Below are 27,984 nucleotides of genomic sequence, written 5' to 3' on the forward strand. Positions count from 1 at the left end.
CGCCGGTCCCCACCAGCGCCTGCTCTGCCCGCCGCATCGCCGCCCGCTAGCAGCATGGACCTGTCCAGCGACCCCGCCTTCAGGAAGCTCGCCGAGTGGTACAAGGCGAACGCCGCCAAGCTCGTCCTGAGGCAACTCTTCGAGGCCGACAAGGACCGCTTCCAGAAATTCAGGTGGGCCCACTCAGCGGCACGACCCCGGCCCCCGGGGGGCGGCTGGGGCGCCGCCGGACCGGTCCCCTCCCCGGGCAGCGGGGCTGCTGCAGGGTCCTTCCCAGCCCCCGCTCCCAGAGCTGTAGGCGGCGGGGCCCGGCCCGGGCCGCGCAGCGCCGCCAGGGGCCCGCTCGCTCAGGGCCGCGGGGAGGCTTGGCGGAAGCCGTTTCCAGGCCCTGCCACCTGCCCGAGTAGGGCCGCAAGGGAGCGGAAGCCGCCTCGGGGCGCTGTCTCCGCACCAGTTGGCCCCAATGGCCTAGGTCCCCGCGGCCCGCCCGCCTGGGGAGTGCAGCGCGGAGGGGACGGGCAGTCTCGCCCCAGAGCTGGTGGTGCTCTTCGGGCATGGCTCCAGCAGAGCCCCCTGGCTCGGCGGGCTGCCCGCCTGCCCTTGACTCCTCCTTGCGGCACGGTACGTGCCGGGAAGCACGGCGCGGGGCTGCGGCGGGGAGAGTGGCATTGTGGGTCCGTCGTGTCTCGGCCTCTCGCATCAGCCTGCTTCGTCATGGTGAGCCCCGCGACAAGGGCGCCGAACGGCCCCCAGAGCCAGCGGGGTGTCCGGGCTGGCCCTGAGCAGAGCCTAGTACTGCCCCCAGCACCTTTGGTGCCCCCATAGTTACTCAGAGCACACTGCAAGAGCGATACGGGATTGTGACCCAGGAAGGGGAAGCACAAGGATAGGCACAGACCGTGTTTAACGCTGCTCAGCCTCTCTGTCGAATGGAGCCATGATTACCCTGGCTAGCAGGAGTGATTAGAATTCATTAACATACACATGTGCTAAATATTTAGTATTGAGCTTCTTCAGATCTCTGTAGATCATGGTGAGAAATACAGACACCCTGAGCTTTTGCCTTTTGGTGTACAGATAATTTCCTGTCAGGCATCACTTGGGTGGGAGATTGATTTAATTGTGGGCATCATCTTGAAAAGGGGCTTCATGCTTTATGAACGGCTTAAGTATTTTAAAGAGTATGTTGAAGACCAAGATGTATATCTCCACATTAGTGTTCAAGAAGAGCTTTCTTGCATGCCTACTTTCTCTATGCTGATGAAAGAATAGACTTTTTTAAATCCTCATTTCTGTGTAATGGTTGCACCTATGATCCTGGTAACAAGATTGTGTCACCTTGTACTTTAAAGTCTGTAAGTTTTTAAAACAAATATTCTAGTTTCTTTGTAGCAGAGAAAGTACATTCTGGCTTACAAGGTTTCCCTGGCTCTAATACAGCATTAGGGACTGAATTTGATAGTTTCTTTTTTGTTGAGAGGAGGGCAGGGGTGTCTAGAGGTGTGACTACTTAAAATAAAGTTGAAATGAGATCAATAAAATATACATCCTTTTAAAATCCAGAACACCTATTGTTTCATTCCTTCTTTACATGCCTAATAGGATAGCACAGAATGTCTGTCCATGTTTGTTACATTCATACTCCTCCTCTGCTGCACACCTGCCTGAGAAAAGGTCACATTTGCAGTTTAGTTTGGCATACTTCATAGTTGGAGGCAAGTATGAACACTTCCCACAATGTCACATGAATTTGAACTCTTAAACAAAAAATGCATAAGTCTTTTGACAAATGCTGAGAGCAGTTAATCCATCACCTGGCTCATAGTTGATTGCTCCTTGAAATTCAATCTCTAGTTCTGGCAGGCTGACAGAAGGAGCAGATTCCAGAAGCATAGGTTATCCACTAAGAATACCCTACCACTAGCTGTGGAGGGTTCAGCACCAAAACTGCTGGCAGCAGCATAACCCCAGCAAATCATAACTACGTGGAGGTTGCAGACTGAGTCGAGCTTTTCTGAAGCAAATAGCCAGTGCAGCGTATGCAGTGCTGGTATGTGTTCATAACCGCTTGCCCCACTCAGAAAAGACTACTACATTTTGCACCAGCTGAAGTTTGAGTGCTTCTCAAAGATAGCCCTAAGTAGAGTGCATTGCTGTAATATAGCTTGGCGATTACAAAGACATAAATGACTGTAGTAAGGTATACATCAGAAAAGAACAGAGAGCCTCTAGGCTAACTATTAGTGTGTATGGGGCGGAAAGCATTACAAGTCACCTGGGAATTTGAGCAATGATGGATTCAAGGTTCCAAATGGCTTCTTTATATTTAACATTGTAGTGGGGGAGACCAATATTCTGTATGGTACCATGGTAATGGCTTTACAAGAAACTGTTACATCACTTAAGTGTGGACGTGGCTTATGTGACAAGTCATTGTTTTCATGTGGGTAGCACCATCTAATAAATGCTGCATTGCAAAATGTGCACTGTAGCAGAACATTATTGATCTGTAGGGTTTTTTGGATTTCTTCTAAGAGTCACATACTCTTAAGTAGGTTTAAAATAAAATTACATTATATCCCTTCATACTCCAGATGAGGTGTGGGTGGTAGTTAGATTTGTTGTGGTAGCCCGCAGCAGCTACAATGATCCAATCGTCTTTTATACAAAAGATAAATTTGGGAAGTTCCCCTTCGTTCGTCTGAACAGGGAAAGCATTTCTCCATTTTTAGTAACTAAAATTTTTGTCTGGGATACTTAATTTTCTAGGTCTAAGGTTGATTCTCCCTCCCCCCATGAATAAATAAAATACTTCTGTAGAATACAGGGAGCCCAAGTTTCAAGGATGTGAAGTTAAGTTTACCATACATTGACTAGAATATAGTCTCTGTTGCAACTTCCTTGTGCTTAATTGTAGTCTGAGATTGTTCTTAGAATTCCTTTAAATTATGAAAAATCTATTGATATACAAAAGGGCATGATATTTTGTTAGTAAAGTAGGTTCAAAGTTTGGGTGCATAAAGCAATTTAGTATCAAATTAAAAATGTGACAAACCTATATAAAATGTACCTTCTTAAAGAGCTTGTCTCAACAGGTTTTATACTGCTTTAGCTCAATCTGTTTAGAACTGTACGACCCCTAATGTGGATGTAGTTAAATGATTAGAAGGTATCTATACAAGTATAGCAAGCTTTATTGGTGTAAGCACCTTTATACCAGGATAACTGTAGCCACACTAGGGATTGTATATCTAAAAGTGTAGAGGAAAAACCAGCCAGAGACTCCAGTTGGTAGGAGTAGCTGTAGCAGCAGCGGCAGGGACCTTTCAGACATGCAGAGAACTTTCTACAGTTTTGACTGGACTTTCTCTGCCCTGTGCTGACTGGCTGCTTTCTCTAACCTTCTCCCTCACGATTGCATCACCTCAGCTTAACCCACACCTGCCCCTCTTACTCTGTTCTCCCCTTGCCCATATTCCTCTCCCCACTTCCCTTCAATGTTTCCTCTCCTTTCACTTTCTTTCCATTTAGCTGATCCACTCCAACTTACTTCCCCCACCAAAATAAAATGTGAAGCTAATGACACTTGCTGCCATCGCATTGTTCACTTTGCTTGTGTTATATACCCTTCCCCCACTCTGTCTTGTCAATTTAGATTGTAAGCGCTTTGGGGCATGATCTGTCTATTACTGTATTTATACAGTGCCTAGTAAATGGGGCCCCATTCTTTGCTGGCCCTTAGAACAGATGCAGTTATTACTTTTAGTGCCTAAGTAACACCTCCTAACCAAAATAGTTGATAGTTTTGCAGTACAAAAACTGTGGTGACCAGGCCCAAGAGTTAAGCATACTTAACCTGAGGAAACTGGAAACCTAGACCCAGCATTAGAAAAGTATATAAAGTGTGGTAGAACAGGCTGATCAGGCTGTAGTATGTTGTATTTGCTAAATTCTTTTTCTACTTCAGTCTTACTATCTGCTTTTCTGATGCCTGCCTGTTCTTCTCTTTGATGGTATCCTAAAGCTTTTTGCCAAAATATCTTCCTTTCCTCATTCAAATCTGTACAGTAATCTTAGTTCTGATAGGATTAGGGGGAGAAAGAAACAAAAAATACTAAATTATTGGACCCAGATGTACATGCCTGATTGAGTTACTGATGTTACAATAATAACCTTAGTCCTGCATCTCCCCATCTTGCTCCACCCTCCCTGTTTATGGCCCTTGTTTGTTGTGTCACATCACATTTATTTGGGCTAGGGGCTATGTCTTAATTTGCTCTTGTTAGATTCCTAGCATAGCTGTGTACTCCAAAATAGTATATAAATTGTGTTCAGACACTGGGGAAAGGAAAGCTTGCTGCAGAAAGACACAGGAGAGAATAGTGAACAATGTAGATTTTGATCCTGAGAGGTGTTGAGTACTTGCAGCTTCCATTGACGTCAGTGGGATTTGTGGGTGCGCAGCACCTGGAGCAAAAGAAAAATAGCATAGCATAGGGAAGCAAGATTCCTTGGGTAGAAACACTGTTTTCTAGTGTTGGAATGAGTAATAGGAAACAGTTTTATGAGTTTCCCCTACACAGGAGAAGTGTGCTGTAAAAGTAGTGCCCAGTGCAAAGAAAATTAGGATGTATATGACTGGAGGATTCTGTTGCTTTGGATGGGGTATGGAATAATTTGGGGTATGGAATAATTAGCGCTTCCTACTACAGCAAGGGGCTAATAAAGTAGTCCATTTTCCAAGAAGACTAAATGCATGGCAATACATGACTTGTCTTGGTGCTACTTCTAATAAACACATCTTCATGTTGCAGCCTTCAACAGATCTGAGGCTAAAAATGCTGATCTTCTGAGATTTAGACTATATTCTTCAAACAAGGGTTAGTTAAGTAATTTGGAGCGCTCCGCTGGACAGTGAGGATTAGATTACACAACTCACAAATGAGATTAATACTGAATGGAGCAGAGTGCATTTTTTTTTATACTTGGGATTGTATTAGTTAGTTGTCGTGTGTGTGTTTTTTGTTTTTGTTGTTTGAGCAGGCTTGCTTTTGTCACACTTTGCTGCTGGAATGAATATGAATCCTTGACTTGATTTTTTTTTTTTCATCTTGTTGTTTTTATTGAAATGATTGACCTAAATGTCAATATGATTGTTTCTAACACTGTTTAATAGACTTCATTCTATTTAAACTCTCCAAGGAGAAAATGGACACTATATTTGGAAAATTATAGTCCAATTAAACTGTTTAGTATCTAGTAAATCCTCTTATGAAATGTGTTTGGGCAAAACTGTCCCTTTGGCTGTTCTTACTAGCTTTTGTAGATTTGGGGTCCAAATTATTTGGGTAATCTCTCTTACTTGCATGCATAAAATAATATCTCTGTAGGAACTTGCAATTTAACAAAACATCTCTGTTGGCAGTGTGACTCTGAATACTGATCATGGGGATATCTTGGTGGATTATTCGAAGAACCTTGTTACAGAAGAGGTCATGAAGATGCTGATAGAACTGGTAATTCCTTATGTTCACCCTGATCTATCGAAAGATGAAAATAAGTTGTAGAAAAATGCAGAGCTAAATCCTTCCTGGCACAGTTGGTTCTAGCACAGGACATAAGTCTAGATTATCAAGGGTATTTGGGTGCCTATTGGGAGTTGGGAAAACTTCAGCCCGGCTCTCAAGAGTAGATAGTTTCCTATCTTCACAAGGATTTGGTAGACATCAAGCCCATGAAACCTGCAGACCATCCTAGGGATAGCTTCACAGCTTTGCTTTCTGGCCCCAAGGCAACGTGACTCTGTAAGGAGCTATTCTACCAAAGCCTCCTCACTGACCATGAGCCCCACCTCGCTACCCACCTCAGGAGGGGTTTGGCTGTGCAGCAGAGCAACCAACATAAGATAATACTGATGTCTGCATTAATACAAGTTGGGACTCCTCATGGAATTGAGAATGGGAAGATTATGCCATGAAAGATGACTGTTATCTGCTCCCTAGCTGCAGAGCACTGGCAGAGGGCTTTTGTACAGTCTAGTGGGGGAGTATATCTGAGAGCTGCCTCAAATCACCACCACAGCCCAATCTGTGTCTACATGCTGGCATTAACCATATAACAATTGGGCCATTCCGATGTAATGAAATATCAGTTTGTGGAGCCAAAAATGTTTCTCCTGTCAATCAGATGCTTTTAAAGATCAGTGCAGGTCTCTTAAAGAACAACAAACTTTGTTTACATTATATATAAAAAAAGAACCAAACTAAATTAGTACAAGTGTCAAGTCCTTAACAGAATTATATCCGCAGTTTAAAAGTGATGCATGCAACATCCTTTGTTGCTTAAATAGTCATCTGAAAGCTTCAGGACTGTCATTTCTGAAAAGATTTGCCTGGATAACCTCAGTTCAGTGTGATGTTCAGGTTTACCATTCTCCCTGGCTACTTAGTTAGATGAAAGACCAAGACAGTCTTGTATCTGTGATGCATCATATTTGGAAGTACTAACAGAAATTTGGACCTGCAGGAAAAAATTACTTTCAATCACTTTTCTGTTTATTAAAATAAATAAATAGGCTATTGACTGGTGTATTGTTGATGTTAACAAGATGAAACGGAGTAATTTTAAAAAGTTGAGATTGTCGTGTCAGTTTCACCTATACCACTCTCCCTTCAGTGAACAAACACCCTCTAACCAATTTCCTTTAAAATAGGAGAAAGAACTCTTGCAGTTGTAAACTACTGGCAGATAATATAACTCTTGTAGCCAGTTAGTTTTTATGGAAGAAATTGTCTTTCTGATGCAGTTGGGCCTATCTGGGAGGGGCTAGTTTCTTCTTCCCTTAAGTGAATGATATAATTTTTTTTTTACCCTTCTCAGGCAAAGTCAAGGGGTGTTGAAAATGCTAGGGAGCAAATGTTCACTGGAGAGAAGATCAACTTCACTGAGGTAAGGTTTATTTCTGTCTGTGGCTTTATCACCTAGGTCAGTAGCTCTCAACCTTTCCAGACTACTGTACCCCTTTCAGGAGTCTGATTTGTCTTGTGTACCCCCAAGTTACACCACTTAAAAACTACTTGCTTACAAAATCAGACCTAAAAATATAGAAGTGTCACAGCACACTATTACTGAAAAATTGTTTACTTCCTCATTTTTACCATATAACTATAAAATAAATCAATTGGAATATAAATATTGTACTCACATTTCAGTGTGTGGTGTATATAGATCAGTATAAACAAGTCATTGTATGAAATTTTAGTTTGCACTGTCTGTACTAGTGCTTTTTATATAGCCTCTTGTAAAACTAGGCAAATATCTAGATGAGTTGATGTACCTGCTGGAAGGCCTCTGCATACCCTCAGGGGTATACATTCCCTGGTTGAGAACCACTGACCTAGGTTATGCATATTTATGCTGGAGGGGTGTGGGGCTGGAAATTACTACCACATGGCTACTTATGGTGCATTGAACTATTAAATGTGGAGATAGTATTTATTTCTTTGCTCATGTTCATCACACCATACACACACAGGCTCTGAGGAGAAGCCAAAAACAAGTAGTGACATCAATGGCAACTGAGGTGGGGTGGAGAGCTGGAGACCAGCCTTACAGTTTACTGGGCCCCAAGCTGCTGGAAGTGGAGGAAACTGGACCAGAAATGGTTTCCCACACTGGCCTGGTTCTAAAGGCATTCTGCTGGAGAATGGAGATGGGACCAACTGATGAATTACAGAGCTCATATCTGACATGGGCAGGGTATTAGATGCAAGGGGACACTTTCTTTGTTTCTGCTTAAGACTAGTCGTGGTAAAGCTTAGCAAATGACACAAGAACTTCTAGTAAGAACTGTGTAACAACTTCTGCTTTGTGCTGTTGAGGATACTTGTCAGTGGCAGTTATAAACCCAGTTTTTTGGGAACTAGCCACCTATTGCATCAAGAGAACAAAGACCTTCCCTTTTTTCTAAGTGTGAAAGTGATCACTGTATCCAGGCTCATTAGAACACACTGTTACTCAAAGTTGGTGGTGTGCTGCATAGGACTTTAGTTAGGTTGGATAAAACAAATTAAGTAGCTACTCATGGTGGTTTTTTTTTTTTTTTAAATTGAGAATGGAAGAAAATCTGGGTGATCTACAAAGTAGCTCAACCAAGAGGGTTATCTTAAATATTAAAGTTCCTTTCACATTTTAGAGCTTTTCTGATGGAAGTTATTTGCTTGTGTTCATTCTCTATGTGAACTTGCAGAGACACTGTTAAACACTTTGCTTCGAAGAGCTCAGCAGTTGTATTATATTTTGCTTGTGAGTATTGAGTGTTTGTAGAGGTATTTTGTCATGTCCAGATAAAGCAGCTTTGGAAAGGCAGTTTTTCCTCCCTTTCTGTATTAATCCATTGCCCTTAATTGTTTTACTTTTGTCCTTTTTTAGCCCCAGCTAAGGCTTTGCCTGCCCTTTTTTTTTTAATATTAAAGGCAAGCAGTTAAAACTTCAGTGGCTAGAATGACTACAGACCATTTTAAAACCTAACTCTTCAGAAACCTGAAGTCTGTGTTTGGACCCAGAAATAGGAATTTAGCCAGTTTGTACTTGCAATTGCATATGTGCAGACCTCGTATTTCAACTGTCTGAAAATTGGGTCTTTGTGCCCATCAAACCTTTTCTTTGAATTCTGACCAGTAATTCAGAAATGATGCTTGGGAGAGTTCACTGGTCCAAGTTCAGAATGAAATTACTATTTTTCTCCTTCAGAGTTTCAAAGTCATTGTGATTGTTCATCCCTCCCATGTGCAGTCATGCAGCCCCAGGTGGGAGCACCCTGCTTTCTAAGATTATTTTGGCTGAGCAGGGGACAGCTCTGCCCCATTCAGCTCTTGATTTTTATTAACTATCTAGGGATTGGTGTGAGGGGTGGGTGTTGAGGTTCTGCCTCCCTCGGAGGCTCAATTTGGCATAAGGAGCCTGTGGCTTATCACAAGGTAGTCCATTTTGACTACTCCTTATGAGGTTGCTCTCTTCCCTGCCTTGGAACAATATACCAGTCAAGATAAGTGTTCACCAGAGAACTATATTCTGAGGTAACATTATTTTAGAGGAGCGGACTTGGTTCCCTGCTTGGCCTCCAGTACTTATGCCCTACTTCACTTCAAGGGCTGCTATGGTAAGAGGTATTAATGCAAAACACTTTGAGTCCAGGAACACTTGCATTTATCAGACTCCTAGGTCTCCTTTATAGTTGGCAGAACTATATCAGACGGGTGACCTGGAACAGATCTGTGTTTAATTTACACTCTATCTGGCCAAGCAGAACATCATGTCAAATCTTTTAAAATCAGAAGTGTCCTGATTACTTAAAAGGGATACCATCAAACAGAAATATTTAACCTGTCCAAAGCAATAAAGATTCAGAATTGACTTGTACTCTAATTTAGAGAATGTTCTAAATCTAAACAAGCTGACCACATTTAAGGTTGATCTATATTTTGATGCTGGAGGTCTTGTCTGCCTGGTGTGCATGTATGCAAAAGTCCTGTTTAGTGCACCCATGCATAGCAATGTCATGTGTACATCCCAAATGAGTGTTAACTTGTATGGTAAGCTACTGTTTAGTGGTCACTGCACCAGAAAGAAATCTCTTCAAATGCAGTATTTATCAATTTGAAAAGTTTTAAGATAAAAATAAGTAGAAATCAGTTCAAGTACTAATATATTTGATTCCATGGCGAAGAATGACCAGGACCATCCTTCATCCTCAATTTAAAAACAGGGTGCATCGTCATAACTGTAGCTCAGGAGGCTCCTGAGTCTTCTGACCCAGCAGCCACCAAAGCTCTCTTAGATTGGTTTTAGTACTGTAATTTAACCCATAAACTTTGGCAGTTCATATCTTCCTTGTTGGCTTTGCCTCACTGACCAGGTGAATTGTTTAACTGTAAATCCTCCATCCTAGATTACAGCAGCAACAAACTCATCATTGCAGGTGAAGACTCAAATTCTGGCTTCTGATATAAGCAGGGTGTGGTGCATCTGAGATTAGAATTTGGCACTACTCTAGAATTCTAACATATCACACGAGTATTTGGGGGCCTTTCTCTGTTAAGCATGTTCTTCTATTCCACTGCTATCAATTTCCCTGTCACGTGACTGCTACTTATATATGCTTATTTATCTTTTCCTGTATATTGTATTTTCCTGTTACTGCTGTAGTCATTGAGAAACTGCTAAAGTACATAACTCCCTTGAGTTATTGACTACAACTAGGAGTTGATCATAAAACTATCTTCAATCCTGAAGACCATAATCTCTGCTTAATGCAGAAGTATGAATTGCAAATGCATTAAAATTGCTTATCAAAAGATCAAGCTTTTAACTACAACTTCAAATTCATTATCTCTCATTGCAATCTATTAATGTTTGCCTAATATGCATACTACATACTTCTCTAGTTTTGGACAGTTTTTTGGACCGTTTTCCACCAACTCTGTCAAATCTGATCAGGTGCTTAGATACCACAGTGAGCATGTTAGAAATAGTGAGAGAGAGATGCAGGCTAGTAGTTGTAGAAGACTTTCAAGTTAATAGTCTGAGAGGTTCTTAGATAGGCAGGCTTCAGAGCCTTTAATGTTATATTGCTGCCTTCTGGGTGCTGTTTTGTGTATCTACACTGCCAAACTGCCTCAGTTAATATTTTATGATATTTGTCTCCCATGCTGCCTTGTTTCAGAATCGGGCTGTGCTTCATATTGCCCTGAGGAATCGCTCCAATGTTCCAATATTAGTGGATGGCAAAGATGTAGTCCCAGAAGTTAACAAGGTGTTGGACAAGATGAAGCACTTCTGTCAGGTATAAAATCCTTAGTTGATGGATTTGATTTGTGTACTTTGCATCAGTGTTCTGTTGCACTTATAATATGAACTACTACAGTACCTAAGAAGCCTAAATGAGGGACAGTAGTAACTGCATGAACAAAATGGATCCATATCTGTACGTGTCTTCCAGGAATGGTTACTTTTTCTGAACAAGACTTGCTAGAAAAACACTTTCCTGAGTTTGCATTTAAACTGTTGTTTACAATAATATTTTATCCTCCTTCATAACTTGTGAGTTCCAATTATATAAATATTGGGCACAAATGGCAGTTAGGCACCAAACACTTAATGACTTCTCCCTTCCCTTACTAATTTCTTAATCACTTGGTCGTATCTCATTTACTGTAGAAATGTTTGTCTAGAAGGAACTTCCCCCTTAAAGTCATTATTTGCTAACGTGAGTGCAGTCAGGAGGCTCCCAGCTCACTTGACAGGTGCTCCAACAATTCTACAGTGTATTGTAGAAGGTGTCTTGGACTCTTTCCATGGTCTCTTCTAATCACATAGCCATTTTCCTGGAGCATCTCGGCCTTTCATAAGGTATATGTAAGAGTCAACTCTATTTGTTTGCAACTTAACAGTGTAAGAATTCTTTGGTATGCTCCCTGGCTAGTCTAAACCATACATCTTCTACTCTCAAATCATAAATGACTATTTGTCTTTGGTTTAGTACAGCACAACATTTAAAATGTAGATGTCTATCAAACTAGTTCTAGACACTCACTTTTGTAGTGACAATTCTTTAATTAAGAACAGTTGGCTAGGAACAAACATGGAGAACAAAGTGGGTGTTGGCTTAAGATTTGGATGCATTTCATATGCCTGAATGCCAAACTCAGATGCTTGATAAGGGCTGATCAATATACACTGTTCTAGGTATCTTAAACACATCAGTGAGGTTCAGGGATGATGATGATGGGGTAAACCTTTGTTCGTGAAGCTGTCATTGTAAATCCTGCCCAGATGGTCATGACCAAAAGTTACCCTGGCCTGATGACTGCTGGGTGGCCTATGTGAAATGAATTGGGAATAGATCCAGTTCCCAGTGGAGAAGTGCCCAAACCAAAATAACTGACACTAATTGGCACCTTTTGTTGGCAGCCTCAGCCCACAATTAAGAACTGAATGGGCTGTAGAAGCTCAACAGACTTTTATCCCTTATAAGGTCTCCTTCCTGGGCAGGATTAAAATGTACTGGTGGTATAGTGTGAGGAAGCTTCTATTGCTGCCTATGCCATACCTCTTTTGCAAATATGGACTTCAATCTTCAGAGCTAGCAATTGGGCACTTCACATGCAGACCAGAGCCCCTCTGAGTGACCAAAATAATCATGTTTAAACATCATTTTAATCTTCCTTGTAGTGGTGGAAACTAAAGGATGCTTGATTTAGTCTTCTCTATGAAGGCAAAAAATATGGTTCCTTAACATGGTTTTAAGAGGCAATGGTTTAAGTGGTGGCTCTTTTTTTTTTTTTTTTTTTTTAAAGTAGCCTGTAGCTGAGATTGCTATAAATTGTTACTTAACTTGGTACGTCTACAAGTTTTTCTTCAGTAGAGCATCATTATCTTCACAAAGCATGTCTGGGGAGAAAGTATTAGAATAATTGGAGCTCCGATGATTAATCTGATTGCAGAAAAGAAATAGCTTTAGAATTGGGTTTCATTTTCCGCTCTCCCTGGTGGTGGCTGTTGCTCATGTTTGCAAGCTTTGCTCTGTGCAATGAGTGGGATTAATGCACAGGTGGTCAATGATGGGCAAATGAAGGTTGCTATTTTGGTGGTATACCAGTTTGACAGCTTTTATTCAAAACTTTCAGTAGCTGGCAGACCGAGTAGGGCTGAAGCACAGAACTGATTCTCTTAATAGAAGACCTGTGTACAATGGAAAACCTTTGAATATTTTGTTTAGACATAAATCTTGTATACACATGACACTTTTTAGAACCAGTGTTCTATTATATCTGGCAAAACCTACTTACTTTAATTAGAGGCCCAGTGCAGAACTTCAGATCCAAACTCCTCTGAATTTAAGTTCAAATGCAAACCAGAATTTAATAGCTTAGAATCCTCTTGTTATTATATAGATTTTTAATTTGAGTTGCTCCTTTGATGTTCCTCCTCTTTAACATTCATATTTATTGTAATTGCCATGGTGGAACACAGAAGTCTTATATTCTGTTCTTGTAGACTTAGGCACTGGTATTAGTATGCAGTACTTCAGCTGTGGTGTGAGGAAATCATTGGCCTATATGAAGCTTTATGTTTGTAAAGTAACGTTTGTCACTGCTCTATAGTAAGGGCCCTATTCAGTCTTGTGAAAAATATGTGCTGCTCCAGTTGGAGTTGAGTAAGGGGAGTATGTGCATATGTAAAGGCTGACCTTTGCCCTTTATAAGTTAGTATATTTGTGTCCACAATGATCGTCTTTTTTTAATAAAAACTCTAAATCCTTTTTTGTTTTTATGGATTTACTTTTTAGCTGTGCATTTGGTTCTTAGTATTTCCTTGTTTAAAAGGAGAACCTTTTGGGAGAATCTCCTAGGAGTATTTGTGACCTTAATCTATACATAAATGATGGTCTTGATATTGTAGTCATTGTAACTTAACCTTAATTAATATCTGTGTATTTAAACTGCAGAAAGTTCGTAGTGGAGAATGGAAAGGCTACACTGGAAAGGCAATTACCGATGTGGTCAATATTGGGATTGGTGGCTCAGATTTGGTAAGCACTCAAGTACTGACTCCTGCATAACGTTTTGTGACTTGTGCGCGTGTGCAGCGAAGATTTTACAACCTAACTATATTGATGCTTTCCAGGGCCCCGTTATGGTGACCGAAGCCCTGAAACCATATTCCAAGGGAGGCCCTCGTGTCTGGTTTGTATCCAACATTGATGGTACTCATATAGCGAAAACCGTGGCTGAGCTTAATCCTGAGACAACACTCTTCATCATTGCATCTAAGGTATAGAAAATATTAACACTAGCAGGTGACTGTCTCAACTTGTAAATAGTCAGAATGGAGATCACTCAAAATGTATAAAAATTGCAGCAAGGGAGGTGTAGGTTGGACATTAGGAAAAACTTCCTAACTGTCATGGTAGTTAAACGCTGGAATAAATTGCCTAGAGAGGTTGTGGAATCTGTAATTGGAGATTAAGAGCAGGTTAGACAGGCACCTGTCAGGGATGGTAGATAATACTTGGTCCTGCCTTGAGTGCAAGGGGCTGAACTAGAAGACCTCTTGAGGTCCCTTCCTGTTCTACAATTCTATGAAAATATTAACTTCTCCAGATGTTTAAATGAATGGGATGTGTCCATAAACAATGCTTAGTTGAGCCATACCCAAAAGTCTTGTCTCAGTGTCCAATATCCCATAAATGGAATTTGTGATCCCATGTGGCTAGTTCTTTTAAAATTCAAGATCAGGTTTAGCATTTTGCCATATCTTTGCTGCATTTTTCCTATTTGTTAGAACCTAGTTTTACCCAATTGTATATTTTTGGTTCTTGATGATAATAGATCCTACACAAAGTACGGTACACTTAAAGATCATCTTTAAGCAGCTACTGTGACCAATGTTACAGAATGCTATTCTATATTACTTTTTTGTATTGTGATAGTCCCTCAGAACCAGACCCCGCTGTGCTAAGCTCTATACAAACACAAAATGGACAAGTCTGTGCCCCCAAAGAACTCAAAACGTTAAATTTCTTGATCACCGTAAACATTGTAGAAGCTACGAATTGCCAGCATAATATTTTGTCAATTTGTAAGCAATCTGTACAATTTCAGTTTTGCACTTCAACATAAACTTACTATAACTGCATTTCTAGAATGCTGCTTGAGGATGGCTTGCCTTAATTCATGAACATAATGGCTGGGAGGGTCTTGTCTTTATTTTGTGTTTTTGTTCCTCTTTGGGAATACTAACTAAAACATATACTGGCTTCTGTCTTGCCTGAGGAAGTTGATGGAGACAAATTTCATAGTTGTATGACTAAGGTCCCTTCATTTGTAAAGCAGAACAGAACCCCATTGGTTTTAAAGGCACAATCCCTAACAAATTACCATTTGTGTAATGCTTGTTTTGCTCATTATCTCAACTTGGCAGTAACACAGACCTTCAACTAAAATGTATGCAGTAAGAAGGAAACTTCAAAATGACCACTAGCATTGTTTTGTGCGTAATTGAGTTCAATCATCACGGTTCAAAAGCTCAAAATATTGCCAGATTGAAAGAGTAACAGTTCAGTTTATTTGCCAGATTGTAGTTAGATAATTGGATATGTTTGGAAGGGAACGAATGGTATTTTTTAAGTTTCTCAACAAATGCATGTTCTATAACAAAATAATTTCGGAGATGGATGGGAGTAAAATGAATGTAATGCTCATCCTTAAAGCTATATTGTGATGGTTGAGTAAATCAGAATGGCTGAAGCTAATCCTAGAAGAATTGCATGACTGACCTTGTTTTCACACTTCATAAAGCAGGAACGTATTTTCTTTAATCAGCAAAATGAAGTTATGGCAAGAGTGTTAACAGAAACTAAGTAGAATAAAGTGTCCCAAATGTGAGAGATGGGAACAAAAACAAATAGAGCTAACAATCTGTGTGGTTTTCCCAATTTAAGTTTTCAGTTAGAAGTCACCACTAGTCTTAAAGTGGAAATTGTAGTCCAAACAGTTTATGCCCTCCTTCAAATATCAATTACATCAGCTAAAACTGATGTACCTGCCAAAAAAAAATTCCTAAATATTCCTTGTGTCCTCAGACCAATGTTAATGTGAAATTAGGTGTGCACCTAGAAATACTAATATCTGCATGCACAGTGGGTACATTCTTCCTTGAAATCAAGCTGCTGCTGTTATATAAATTTAGGGTTACTCTGCTCTGACTAGCTGGAACAATTGGATGTTTTGGTAGCCTAATCTTGTCTTGCATTCCTTAAACACATACAGACTTCATGTACTTTCTGTGAAGGTGACTGTAGTAAAAGATCTCTTTTTCTACTGTGCAGACTTTCACCACCCAAGAAACTATTACCAATGCAGAAACAGCCAGAGAGTGGCTTCTTCTTTCTGCTAATGATGTAAGTATAATGTGCTTAAATTACATAACTGAACACATAACAGCCCTTCCCAGTGTCAGTTCTAAACAAGCTCTGGAGCAGAGCCAACTCCTGCCGAAACACATGCTGTACACGTTGGCAAATGTTGGATCTGTCACATTAAGATCAGAGATGCAACCACTAACTTTAATGGTAATGGAATTTAGTTTAATCAGTGATGAAGCCACTTAGGTGTTGAGACAAATGTTTGAGCTGCACCTAAAATCCTTTGTATAAAAGTACTTTAATAGATGTAGCCTGTATCTCAGATCCATCTTGTAATATGATACAACTGCCAGACTTCTGTGAGGTGGAGGAAACTTGGAGATGCTAGCCTCCATGGAATGGCCTGCCAGTCCTTTGCAAAACTTTCAAAGCTACACACAGTTATAGTTGAAGCAGTAGATGGAGGCTGCTGCAGCAGATGTCCGAACTGAGAATAGAGGTCTTCAGTTCATATTCTGGCATCTCACTCCTTCCTTCACCCTCCTACCACTCAGACTTTGAAATGCAAGTCGTTCCTTTTTTTTTAATTAAAACTACCTCTAACCCACTCCCACTAGGGGAAACTATATTTACTTTTCAATATCAGGGTTTGAGAGCATTTCTCTTGTAAACTATTCCTATAACAATACCTCCCTGAGTCCTGAAATACTTAGCACCTCACTTTGAGATTCAGGTTGAATTTCAAGCCTGTCACTTGGGGTTGATTCATTAAAGAACCAAGGCAAGGATTTCTGGCCTCCACTCACCTTTTGATGATTGCCAGGAGGATCTTTGTAACATATCAAACCCAGGCTGCTCTAAAACTTGGTCAGCAAGGGTTGATCTAGACACACCTTCAGCACCTTGTCCTGAAGGTTGAGTATGTTGCTCCAGGATATTTGCTATAAGAAGACTTAGACTATCTTTGAACCTTGCCTACATTTGGGTCAGACATGCTGCTGACTCTTATATCTGTATTCATGATAAAGTCAAGTTCACAGACAGAGCAAATATACATGAATAGTAACAGTCAACCATGTTTTCTTAATGCCAGCAGAAGCAAATATCAAAAGAACAGTCCTGATTGTGTCAACATGCATAAACCAGCTTTGTGGCTGATCAGCAATGCAAAATATTTAGCAGTGTTCTGTTTAACTAGTTTATATTTTATTTTATTAAAGCCTTCTGCTGTGGCCAAGCATTTTGTTGCCTTGTCTACCAATGGCGTAAGTATAACACTTTTTTTTTTTATTTAGACCTATGCTATAGGTTTTAAAAATGAACTTAATTAAAATCCAGTAAGGTGTGGAAATGTGTAGGTGTGAAAACAATACCTCATGCTTTAAGATCATCTTACTCTTGGAAAGGGGGGAGTCTTACAATTTCATGTACAAGAGAAGAATTATTCCCAGTAGTGGATTATGGGAAAATGCAGTCTCCAAAGGGCCTTCAAGGGATGGCTTATTTAGGATGGGAAATATTGCTCAGAGCTGCTTTATATACTTCTACTTTTCTTTTAGATCAAATGTTGTAAAAAAATCTGTACTCCATATCACTTTCTGATTTACAGTTCATATGGTTGCCCCATTATTAACAAAGGGTACCACTTCTTGCTTAACTAGTTGTGTACTCCTGGGTAAGGTTCTGGTGTTGAGTTTTAAACACCATTTAAATCTTTGGGCCGAGTTCTGCACTGATGAAAGTAAGCTGTTAGGTGTAAGTAGCGTAACACATAGTCTTGGTATTTGGTGGGTATGTAGAGTGAAAATTTGCAAGCATAAAGGGGCTGCAGTGTAAAAAACTACTGCAATGAGTAAGAACATCTATAATAAGATGAGAAAGGTCTGCATTTACCTCAAAGCCTTCTGCAAGTCTATTTTAAAGTTCCATTTTCCATTCTGACCCTGCTGCATGTAAACTATTAATTTTGAACAACACTGAATGCCATGTTGATTCATTACACTACTTTCCATTTACCAATTTTCTGATCCATTTACACCACTAAATTGAACTTCTTGTTTTTGGGACCGCTGACAGATGGTACATTGACCAGGAGGAACACAGGATCAATCATGGCTTATTTTCTGGTGGAGGCTTTAAACTTCTGACCCAGAATATGAAGTCAGGGAGATGTTTGTTTGTGTGTACTTTAGTTATATAGGGAATAATATCTTTAAGCTAACTATAACTTCAGCTACATAAGCATCCTGGAGTTGCTGTTTGACATCTGTGTTCTCTAATATGAATGTATTTACCCATTTTATTTTTTATTCTAGCCTAAAGTTAAAGACTTTGGAATTGACACTGAGAATATGTTTGAGTTTTGGGATGTAAGTAAATGTTTAACACCAAACAATAGATGCTAACTGTTAGAATAACTTAACCTGCTTCAGAAAAGCCAAATTAAAAGGTCAATATCCTGCCCCCCACACACACCAAAAAAAGATACTAAAACAAATCCACTAGTGCTTTAAGACAGTAATATGTTAGAATCCTAACCACAAATTGAGGGAACATGTCAAAGTAGTGAAATATATATATCAATCTTGGCCATTCAGTTTGTCTCCCTATCAAAGGTCAGAAGAGGAGCTTTCTGTATGCAGTGCTGTCTAGACAGCTGTTGAGTAACAGGAGATAGCTCATTGCTCCAAGTGTAGGTCTTACAAGTAGTTATTATAAGCTGTGACATTTGACTGTCGCACTCTACTGTATATAATTTAGATCAGTAAAGGTCAGATATCAAAGAACCAGAATCTGATCTGATATTTAGTAACAGACACAAATTGTAAGTACAGTGGACCTTCATCTCAAACCTTGTGGAAAAAGTAATATATCTGAACTATGCCTGACATCATCAGACAGGTCAGTATATTGCTCCTTTTTACATGCCTGACAGCATATTTAAAACTAGGTTTTAAAGGTTTCTTGTTGAAACCATGAAAGCTATTTAACATTCAGGTTGGTCTAACCCTTTATAACAAGGATTCTTGAACAGTTTCGTAGCCTGGCCCACTTGTCAGTGTGTGGCACACCACCTCTCCCATTTGTAATGCCTTCACATTGCTGTAGTTGACACAAGGATTTACTTACAAGCAAAAGTAACATTAGGACAGTAGTTAAGGCATATTTAGCTGCCTTTGATTCAGGTTAGCAGCTAGAAGTGAGGTAGAAGCTAGTACCAGGTGATTTGCCAGCTCACTGGACCACAAACTTTGATCTCACTGGCTGACAGCCTCCAAACACATGTTGCCTCCTAATGGGTGCACATAAAACATACCAAGCATATTCAGCAATCAGATCACTGAATCACTCGAATTATTTTATGGAATGGCTTGTTTTCACTTCTGATATGTAAGATTTTTATTAAAGAAATACCTTTCTCTCTCCTTCCCTCCCCGCCCAAATATAACCAAACTGATGGTCCTTCATAGACAATGGACACAGTCCCACATTGCCAAAAAGTGATTCTGTAAAAATAAATGGAACTACATTTTGGTTTGAACACTTAAGGTAGCTTATTCTGCAACCCATAAAAAGTAAGGATCTTCTGTCTGTTCCACCAGTTAAACTAACCCATTCCCAGAAATGGTCTGGCTTGTCTGGTATGGGTGTGCAGAACAAGGAAGGACACATCTCCATCCTGTATTAAAATAAAAACTTGTGTTCTGAAGAGCAAAAATGAATTTGGAAATTTCTATTTCATATCCAAAGAGTGCAGTATGAGAGGAGTTAGTAAAACTTGTTGCCATATGTTTAAACACAGAATCCTCATGAAAAGTTACTGCTATCTAAAACAATCTTGTATTTGCAGTGGGTTGGTGGCCGTTACTCATTGTGGTCAGCCATTGGTCTCTCCATTGCTCTGCATGTTGGTATGTATCCATATTATATAAAAATACTCTACATGGCTTGCATGATCAGCAGTGTGATTTACACACATTGAATATGCTAAAATGATCTATAGTGAAATAGATAACTTGGCTCTTTGGATTTCAGTAGCACATCTCAACTTCTGAAATTGCACCCACAAATTTGCCTTTGACAAAATGGCCAACCGTGCATCTTGCTCACTTGCATGGTCAAAAATATTTGACTTCTGTTCGGTCAGTCATTTTTAATTTCATTTTCTAAATGAAAACTAAAATTTCCTGGACACTGAGAAGGCCATAAGGAAATAGTTACGGTGCTTTTGAGATTGAGTATTGGAGTTGCAGTATGTGAAAACTCCGTTGCTGTGTAAAACTAAATGGATTTCTTCCATTCTAACTAAGTCGCAGATAGGTAGTACCCTTCTACCTGCCTGAGCAACCCAAGTCTGCCTTTAAATAAATGTTGCTGGCCTACTGATTTAGCTGTTGATTTAGCTATTTGCTCTTGATCCAGTAGTCTGTACAGAGCTGCTTTTGTAGAGTTACTGCTTTTATCATCAGCTCCATTTCCTCCTCCTCCTCTTCAGAATTTTATACTGAAGAGGGACAGGTTTATCAATTAATGCTGTAGTGTAGTTGGGGGTGATTAGGGCACCAGTTCCTAATGCGCACTGGTGAGTGGTGCTGGTTAAGGACCATAATGATAGGACTGTATGTAAACCAAGCTAGGTAAATTTCTGATAAAGTTCTCCAGTTTCTTTCTAGGGTGAGCTATTTGTCTCAGTAATTCAGAGACTGATCAGAAAGCTATGCCGTAGAAATTCAGATACTGATAACAGATGCTGCCTCTGTGTACATTTCCCTTTGTTACTTATTCTCTCATTCAGTTTTCAGGCTAAGGTTAAAATATAAAAACTTACTGAAGTTGAGCCCTGAAATTTTAAAGCCCAGATTTACTCAAACCCAACCTTGGGGGCACAGATAGAGCCAAAGTTATAAAAAGCTGCTTTCCAACTCAAAATTTCACTAATGAAAGGAAATCTTAGTGTATAAGAATCTAAGCTGTGTTGGGGACTTATTTTCCAAGGAAACCATGTGTAAGTTGTGATAGTTAAAATGCACACTTTGTTTTGGTTAGGTTTTGACAACTTTGAGAAACTGCTTGCAGGAGCCCACTGGATGGTGAGTATGTAAATACTGTGTTCCTATTAACTTGGTACAATGTTGCTACTAAGACTGCTGGTGGTGACAGACTTTAATCAGTTGTGGAAAAGTACTGGTCTTCCCCAAGCTCCTTATTGTTTCCACTGCTTTGAAAACACTTTCTGTTGGAGCTCACCCCTCCTTCCCAGTCTTAGATCAGTTTTTGTTGCCACTCTTCAATTTGGGAAGCAATTGGACCAAACTCAGAACCTCTTATTCAAGGAAGTAAATTTCTTTGGTCACTGTAGTTTTCTTTCTCATCTCTTTCCTACATAGGACAACCACTTCCACACTGCTCCACTGGAAAACAATGTACCAGTTCTGCTGGCCATGCTGGGTGTCTGGTATATAAACTTTTATGGCTGTGAAACCCATGCGCTCCTGCCATATGATCAATACATGCACCGCTTTGCTGCTTACTTCCAGCAGGTAAGGCTCAGCTTGTACAGAAGGTTCTCTGTAAGTCTGTGCATAGATAGTTCACTGCCTTTTTTGAGGTCAGGTGCACTTTGCTTGTTAGCATAAAGCATCTCTTTTGATGGTGATCACTGGAGCATAATATAACAGGCCACTTCACCTGGAATCGTCCCTTAGAATATGTGCTAACTACTTATGCTAAACTATCTATTCCATGTAGTATTGAACTGTGTTAAAGTACAGTTGGGTTCAGACTATGGGGACGACAGCAAGTGCAGTAAGATCAGGCTTCCAGGGCTAGACATGGAAAAGCCTGAAAAGACATGAAAACCCAGACCTGGCAAAGAGCTCTGTGTAGCTTGAAAGCTTGTCTTTCACCAGCAGAAGTTTGGTCCAATAAAAAAAATATTGCCTCAACCATCTTGTCTTTTTTTAATATCCTGGGATTGACCCTCCTAAAACCACGCTGCACACAATATAATGGCATTTTGGAGAGTTCTCAGGAAGATTACTATCTTGGTAACACAGTAATACAACTATTGGCTCTTCACAACCATCAATAGAGAGGCTCATAAAAACCCTGTCTCTCACAGATTTGTTAGCATCCCAACCTTCCTGATGTCAACAAACCAAATTATCTTTTTCAATTTTAAAAAAGTTAGTAAACAGAGTTAAAGTAAATGGAGAAAGTTGTTACAGGCCTAATAGAAGACTCCGCAAGAACAACAAAAAAAACCTATAGGGTATATCTGATTATAAACTTCTAACCTCATTGCTTGTAGGGTGACATGGAATCTAATGGGAAATACATCACCAAGAAAGGCACTCGTGTGGACTACAATACTGGCCCTATTGTGTGGGGTGAACCTGGAACTAATGGGCAGCATGCCTTTTATCAGCTCATCCATCAAGGTACAACTGTAAAACTGGTGACAGCTATGCAGAACACCTGGGTTTGGGAGGAAATTCTGAACAGCAGATGCTGCAGAGGTTGAAGAATTGATACAGTCTTGAGGGCAGGGTATTGGCTAAATTGGCATAGGCTTCTTACTTACCATCAACCTATTATATTATTGTTAACCAGTGGCCTTAGAAGGCAACATGCTGTGGTGTTGCAGCAAAAGGATTTAGGACTTAGGACTAATATCTAAAGTAGAGCTGGTCAAGAATTTATGAAATATTTATTTTTTGGAAAACTTTTTGCTGCTGTTTGACTAGTTTAGAGTGGCTGAAATTTGTCAGTTTACAGGTTTTTTAGGAAAACTTTTCCTGCTTGATTTTAATAAAGTATTCATGGATTTCTAACATTGTCTTCCCTGCAGGAACTCGTATAATCCCCTGCGATTTTCTAATCCCAGTCCAGACCCAAAATCCAATCAGAAACTGCTTGCATCACAAGGTAAAACTACTTGTGCTTGTAATCATTAGCAGCCATATTTCCTCTTACTACAGCTGAAGAGACTAGAGTTCATTCAACACAACAGTATTTCAGAATTCATCTGTTTTAAACACTGGACCACATTTTTAATGTCTGAGACTGCCCCTTCACGCAGGGTGTGGCAGAACAATCTGACCTGACGAAACAGAGGTTTTGTTCCTGCAGAACTTGCAACTCTCTAGTCTAGAGGCAGACAAAATGTGGCCTGTTGGAGGGGGGTGTATAGAATTACATTTAAAAATCAGGCTAAGTCTGCATATTGCGAGGAGTCAAATTTTCAAAGGAGATGATGAAACCTTTTCCTTAAGAGATGCTCCTGACCTCCAAGCTTTGCACATCCTTGGAAAATAATTCATAAAGATACCAACAGGCTATTTATCTTCTGAGCATTGTCTCCTATGAACCTGGACTGATTTATTAAAGGTTTAATCCATCCATCCATTTATATTGGCTCACTTTTTAACATAACTATAAACTGATTTTTTTTCCATTAACTTTCCCAGTGCAATGTGTAACTTTCCTAGTGCTACCCTTTTATTTCCAGCTTCGGAGGGGGAGGTTGTTAGTACTCCTCTTAAATTACACTCTAGATTCTTGTGACAGGATGTTAACACTGATTTCAGACAAATATAAATAACTTCTTTTTTTAAAAAAAAAAAAAAAGACGACCGAGCAATTTCACTCAGTCATCCCTAGACACGTTAGAAATGATGTATTATGGTGACTGATAAGCACGGCCCAAAACAGAATGTGATCTCCACCCTGAAGTGCTTGCAAACTAGTCCATGTGATACAATGAGGAGGTAGCATGACTCTTAAAGGAGCGATGATGGGTAACTGCAATAAGAATATACATTTTATTCAGGTAGGGCTGGTATGTGGCAGGACATTAAGGTTTCCGTCTCAGTTCATGGATTTCTCAGCTGGCTAACTTTGTATAGGTCTTGAGGAGAGGCTGACTTGGTGTGTCATCTGATTAAGAACATCCCATGGATTGGGGGGTGTGGCATAGAAGAAAGTGCATAATCTTGTGAAAAGTGGATGAAAACACAAGGAGCGCTACAGAGGTAGATACAGTGCGGTGGTTATTGTGGTGGTTTCTGGGGGTGAAATCCTGGCCCCACTGAAGTATGATTTCACCCTGAATCTTTAAATTCTCTCCTTGTCATATATTCATGACACTGAGAAGCCTTCTGACTATACTCGGAGAAAGAAACCATATTTCTGTTGTACTGTACCGGGTACCTCAGTTTTAGCTCTAAGTGACTTGCCTGACATTGTGCACCCTGGAATGGAATCCTGGTGCAGTACTGGGCTCTAAGCACTAGATAGAGAGGGAGCACTTAACTAGAAGGGCAGTAATTTGGCTAGCTTGTTAATATCTAACTTCTTCCCATTAGATCCTTCTGGCCAACTTTCTTGCTCAGACTGAAGCCTTGATGAAAGGAAAGACTGCTGATGAGGCTCGAAAAGAACTGCAGGCTACTGGGCTGAGTGGAGATCCTCTGGAGAAACTTCTTCCACATAAGGTATCAGGGTGGTGATAACTGTCATTCAAATTACACTGCTATGTTTTGGTGTCAGAAGCATTGTGTGTTGCAGACAATAGGTGGGTACTATAGAAATGTTTAAATGTAGTAGGTTAGGAGAAATGAGGCGCCCTCTGGTGGCAGTTGGCTAGACATGAACAGCAGCAAGCTGCAAATGTTGAAGTTTTGGAGATTCAGTGACTGACTTGGGAGGTCTCACTATGGGGCAAATTCCTTTTTAAAAACCAAACTATGTCATTGTTGTGTTAACAGAACACTGCAACCTTGCAGCACTTCCCAGACAGTACAGGCTTTTCCATGTCTAGCCCTGGAAGCCTGATCTTACTGCACTTGCTGTCGTCCCCATAGTCTGAACTTGTGCATGTAAGAGTCTGCTTGGGCCTAATTTTTAGGTCCAAACACGACCCAGTCCCACATAACCCAAATCCAAGTGGGAAGAATTCTTTTCAACCTGACCCATGCCCATGAAGTCAGCACAGCGAGAGCTGTGCTACCATGCCCTGCTCCTATCATCTGCAGCCCCCTGCTCTGTGTGCTGCAGAGTAAGAGGCACTCTAACTCTTTGGCACACTCACTCAGCATCACCCCATGCAGCTAGGTGGCAACATCCTGATCTGACCAGGACCTAACACTTGAGCCCCTTTGGTTGGGTTGCAGGGCTCTACTGTACATGCTCCTGGCATTTGGAGAGGACATTTTACAACTATTATGCTGACACACTTATTACAATATGGTCTATGGGGATGACCAACAGATTGAAATTGCTATTATCTCCTTCTAATGCTCTTCATGTTGCTCTCTACAATCTTTAATTAAAATAAAACATAACTTGGTGCGTGATTGATACTAGGGGCCTGGAAAAATAGATTCATGTGATTCTGATACGGGACTCTGTTTGGGATGTAACACTATTTGTTTTTTGTTTGAAAGGTCTTTGAAGGAAATCGCCCAACTAATTCCATTGTGTTTACAAAACTTTCTCCATTCATTCTGGGAGCCTTAATTGGTAAATATGTCTCATTATTAGTAACGTTCAGTGATTGTTTTTCTGAAGAGGCTTAGTTAATTCTGGTTTTGTTTTTTATAGCTATGTATGAACACAAGATCTTTGTTCAAGGAGTTGTGTGGGATATTAATAGCTATGACCAGTGGGGGTAAGTCTTACTAACCTATTTCCAATCCTTATGAACTATGGCACTCAACTTCTCACTTTCTTAAAGCTTAAGGTAATAAAGCAAGTCAGCTACATATTCTTTGTGCTATTCATCAAAGTGCAAAAGCTTCTGCTGTGGCTCTAAAGACATAAAAAGGCAAGTCTATTTATGGGATAAGATGTGTTTATCCACTGTTAAACCCATGTATGACATCACAACAGAATTGAGGGAAGATTAAGGGACCTCTACTTTTATTAGCTTTAAGAAACTATACATGGAAGGAGGGGGAAGAGGGAGAAGAATAGGTGTTCTCAGCAATACTTATGGAAATATTAGAGGTGGAGAAGACCAAGAAAGTGTTACAAAAAGCAATCCCCTTCGAGTAAAGGGTAAACATGGATTACCTTCCTTGTATGGAAACTAATACTAAGCAATATGACAGCACAGCAGCTGCCAAGATACTGAAGCATGCAAAAAACCCACCTTTTGATTTCCTTTTCCTGTGTCAGGAAAACATGCACAGGGTTGTCCTCTGACCTAGGAGCCCTAACACTAATGTAGGCTCTATTTCAAATGATACCCTCCACTGTCACATGAGGTACATCTTGGTCAAAACTTTTTAAAGGGACTAATTTGGGCCCCCCAGAGACTGAAGTGCTGAAACTTGAGACCTCTTGCAGGGGCCTGATTTTCAGAAAGTGCTGAGCACCTGGCTCTGACTCAGGTTCTTTCAAAGCTCTCAGGTTGGGTGCTTAAAATCACTAGTCACTTGAATATCCTAGTTCTTGACTTAGCAGTCATGGACAGCACTTGGTTGACTTACCAAGTCACTAAATAAACCTTTTCTTTGCCTCCTGGGTCATGTATATGTTGCTGAAGGACAGCAGCCCTTTGAGGAGTTCCCCACTTTTCTTCCTTTCAGATGAAGACTAGCCTTTCTTAGGTGCCAGTCAGTGCTATTCCTTGTCACTGTTACCACTGACTATATGGCTCATAGCTTACTCTCCCATGTAGAAACTCCCAGGAGGAAATAGAGGGGCTGGGATGTGCATAAGATTCAGTTGAAACTTGTGCCTTCCTTTTGAGAGGGTAGTGGAAGAGGATGAGGCCCTATAAAGCCCAGGACTCTACAAGGGACTCTGTTCTCCACTCCAGAGATCCAAGACTCTGATCCTGTGCACTGATCTAGAGATTCTACTTTCTGCACCTCTCCTACAGAGCTGTGCTACCATTATTCTTCCAAAACACTGAAGTAGAAGCTGAACAGGGGTCTCTGCAGACTGTAATGCTGTCTAGAATAGCATAACTCCTGTGAGGCTAACCTGTGAGGTCTGGAAAGGAGGCGGTGCCACCAGGGTGAGGAACAACTCCTCCTCTATAGTCCAGTGGTTAGGGCACCCATCTGGGAGGTGGGAGACCAGATTCCTGTCCTATGCTGCTCTTGTGACTCTAATTTATCCAAAGTGGAACTGCTTCAACAGGAGAGAATGAGGGACCCCCTCTTCAGAATATCCTGAGGCCCCTGTTCAAATCTTTTCTCCCCATCAGGTAGGGGAAACTGAGACCAGGTCTCTAATATCCATGGGGCTAAAAGTTAAGGGAGAGAGCATCACTACCTCCTCTGGCTAGATTTGAATGGGGATCTATCCAGTAGCCCATGGCTGGTAAGATATGCAGGGGAATGCCTCTCTTCCCTTGCTTAGGCATGAGGTAGGGCTCTGGGCACCTAAAACAAGGCAGCAGTGTGTATGCCCAGAGGCCAAAACTTTAGGCACCTAGGGAACTTTGCCCCTGAAATTTTAGGTGTTGAGTGAGTTTAGGCACAGCTAAGCAAAGTTTCATGGATCACAGTAGCATCTAATCTGGGGTTTGTACCTAAATATCTGAGTCTGGGTCTGGGCCTGGGCCTAAATGAGTTTGTACTAACTTAATTTTTTTCTCCCTCTCCATAAAATGCAGAGTTGAACTTGGAAAGCAATTGGCTAAGAAAATTGAACCAGAACTAGATTCTGATGCTCCAGTGACATCTCATGATGGCTCAACAAATGGGCTCATTAGCTTCATCAAGAAGCATAAAGCTTGACTTGAAAGATTCAGAAGATACCACCAGTCTAACTACCAAACACCCAGATCAATGTTGTAGTAATTGCTTTTTAGCTACTTTAACCAAAATAGCACTTTACACTTGGAGCCCCGTAACTTGTTGCAGCTAATCCTGTTCTGTCAAATGTGTTACAAATGGAAGCTAGTTTTGTGAAACAGAAGTTGTATAGTTGCTTTCTATTTTTGTGGTTGTCAAACTGTAAAGTGCAGCTGGTATGTCCCTCACTAATTCCTCAGTTGATCACATGTACTAAAATAAGAAAATAAAAGACAGTGGACAATAGAA

The 27,984-nt window shown here is 40.5% G+C and overlaps 1 protein-coding gene across 1 annotated transcript; it reads left to right on the top strand.

Moving 5' to 3' along the window:
- GPI (glucose-6-phosphate isomerase) lies at positions 1–27,984 on the top strand. Its single transcript, XM_077831049.1, has 18 exons — positions 1–173; positions 5,426–5,516; positions 6,880–6,948; positions 10,724–10,843; positions 13,508–13,591; positions 13,687–13,833; positions 15,890–15,961; positions 17,146–17,190; positions 18,241–18,294; positions 19,776–19,836; positions 20,972–21,015; positions 21,313–21,465; positions 22,236–22,365; positions 22,776–22,852; positions 24,292–24,420; positions 25,372–25,447; positions 25,529–25,595; positions 27,555–27,984. The coding sequence occupies exons 1-18, from the start codon at positions 55–57 to the stop codon at positions 27,676–27,678; spliced, it is 1,662 nt and encodes a 553-aa protein (XP_077687175.1). The 5' UTR covers positions 1–54; the 3' UTR covers positions 27,679–27,984.

Source organism: Eretmochelys imbricata, chromosome 12 (assembly GCF_965152235.1).
Source record: "Eretmochelys imbricata isolate rEreImb1 chromosome 12, rEreImb1.hap1, whole genome shotgun sequence".
NCBI lineage: Eukaryota > Metazoa > Chordata > Testudines > Cheloniidae > Eretmochelys > Eretmochelys imbricata.

What these genes read in the sequence shown, in the direction of transcription:
- GPI (XM_077831049.1), top strand. Translation starts at nt 55, where the DNA reads ATGGACCTGTCCAGCGACCCCGCCTTCAGGAAGCTCGCCGAGTGGTAC. An exon ending in TTGCAGGAGCCCACTGGATG is followed by an intron (nt 21,016 to 21,312) that starts GTGAGTATGTAA and finishes TTTCCTACATAG; the next exon opens with GACAACCACTTCCACACTGC. An exon ending in AGAAACTTCTTCCACATAAG is followed by an intron (nt 24,421 to 25,371) that starts GTATCAGGGTGG and finishes TTTGTTTGAAAG; the next exon opens with GTCTTTGAAGGAAATCGCCC.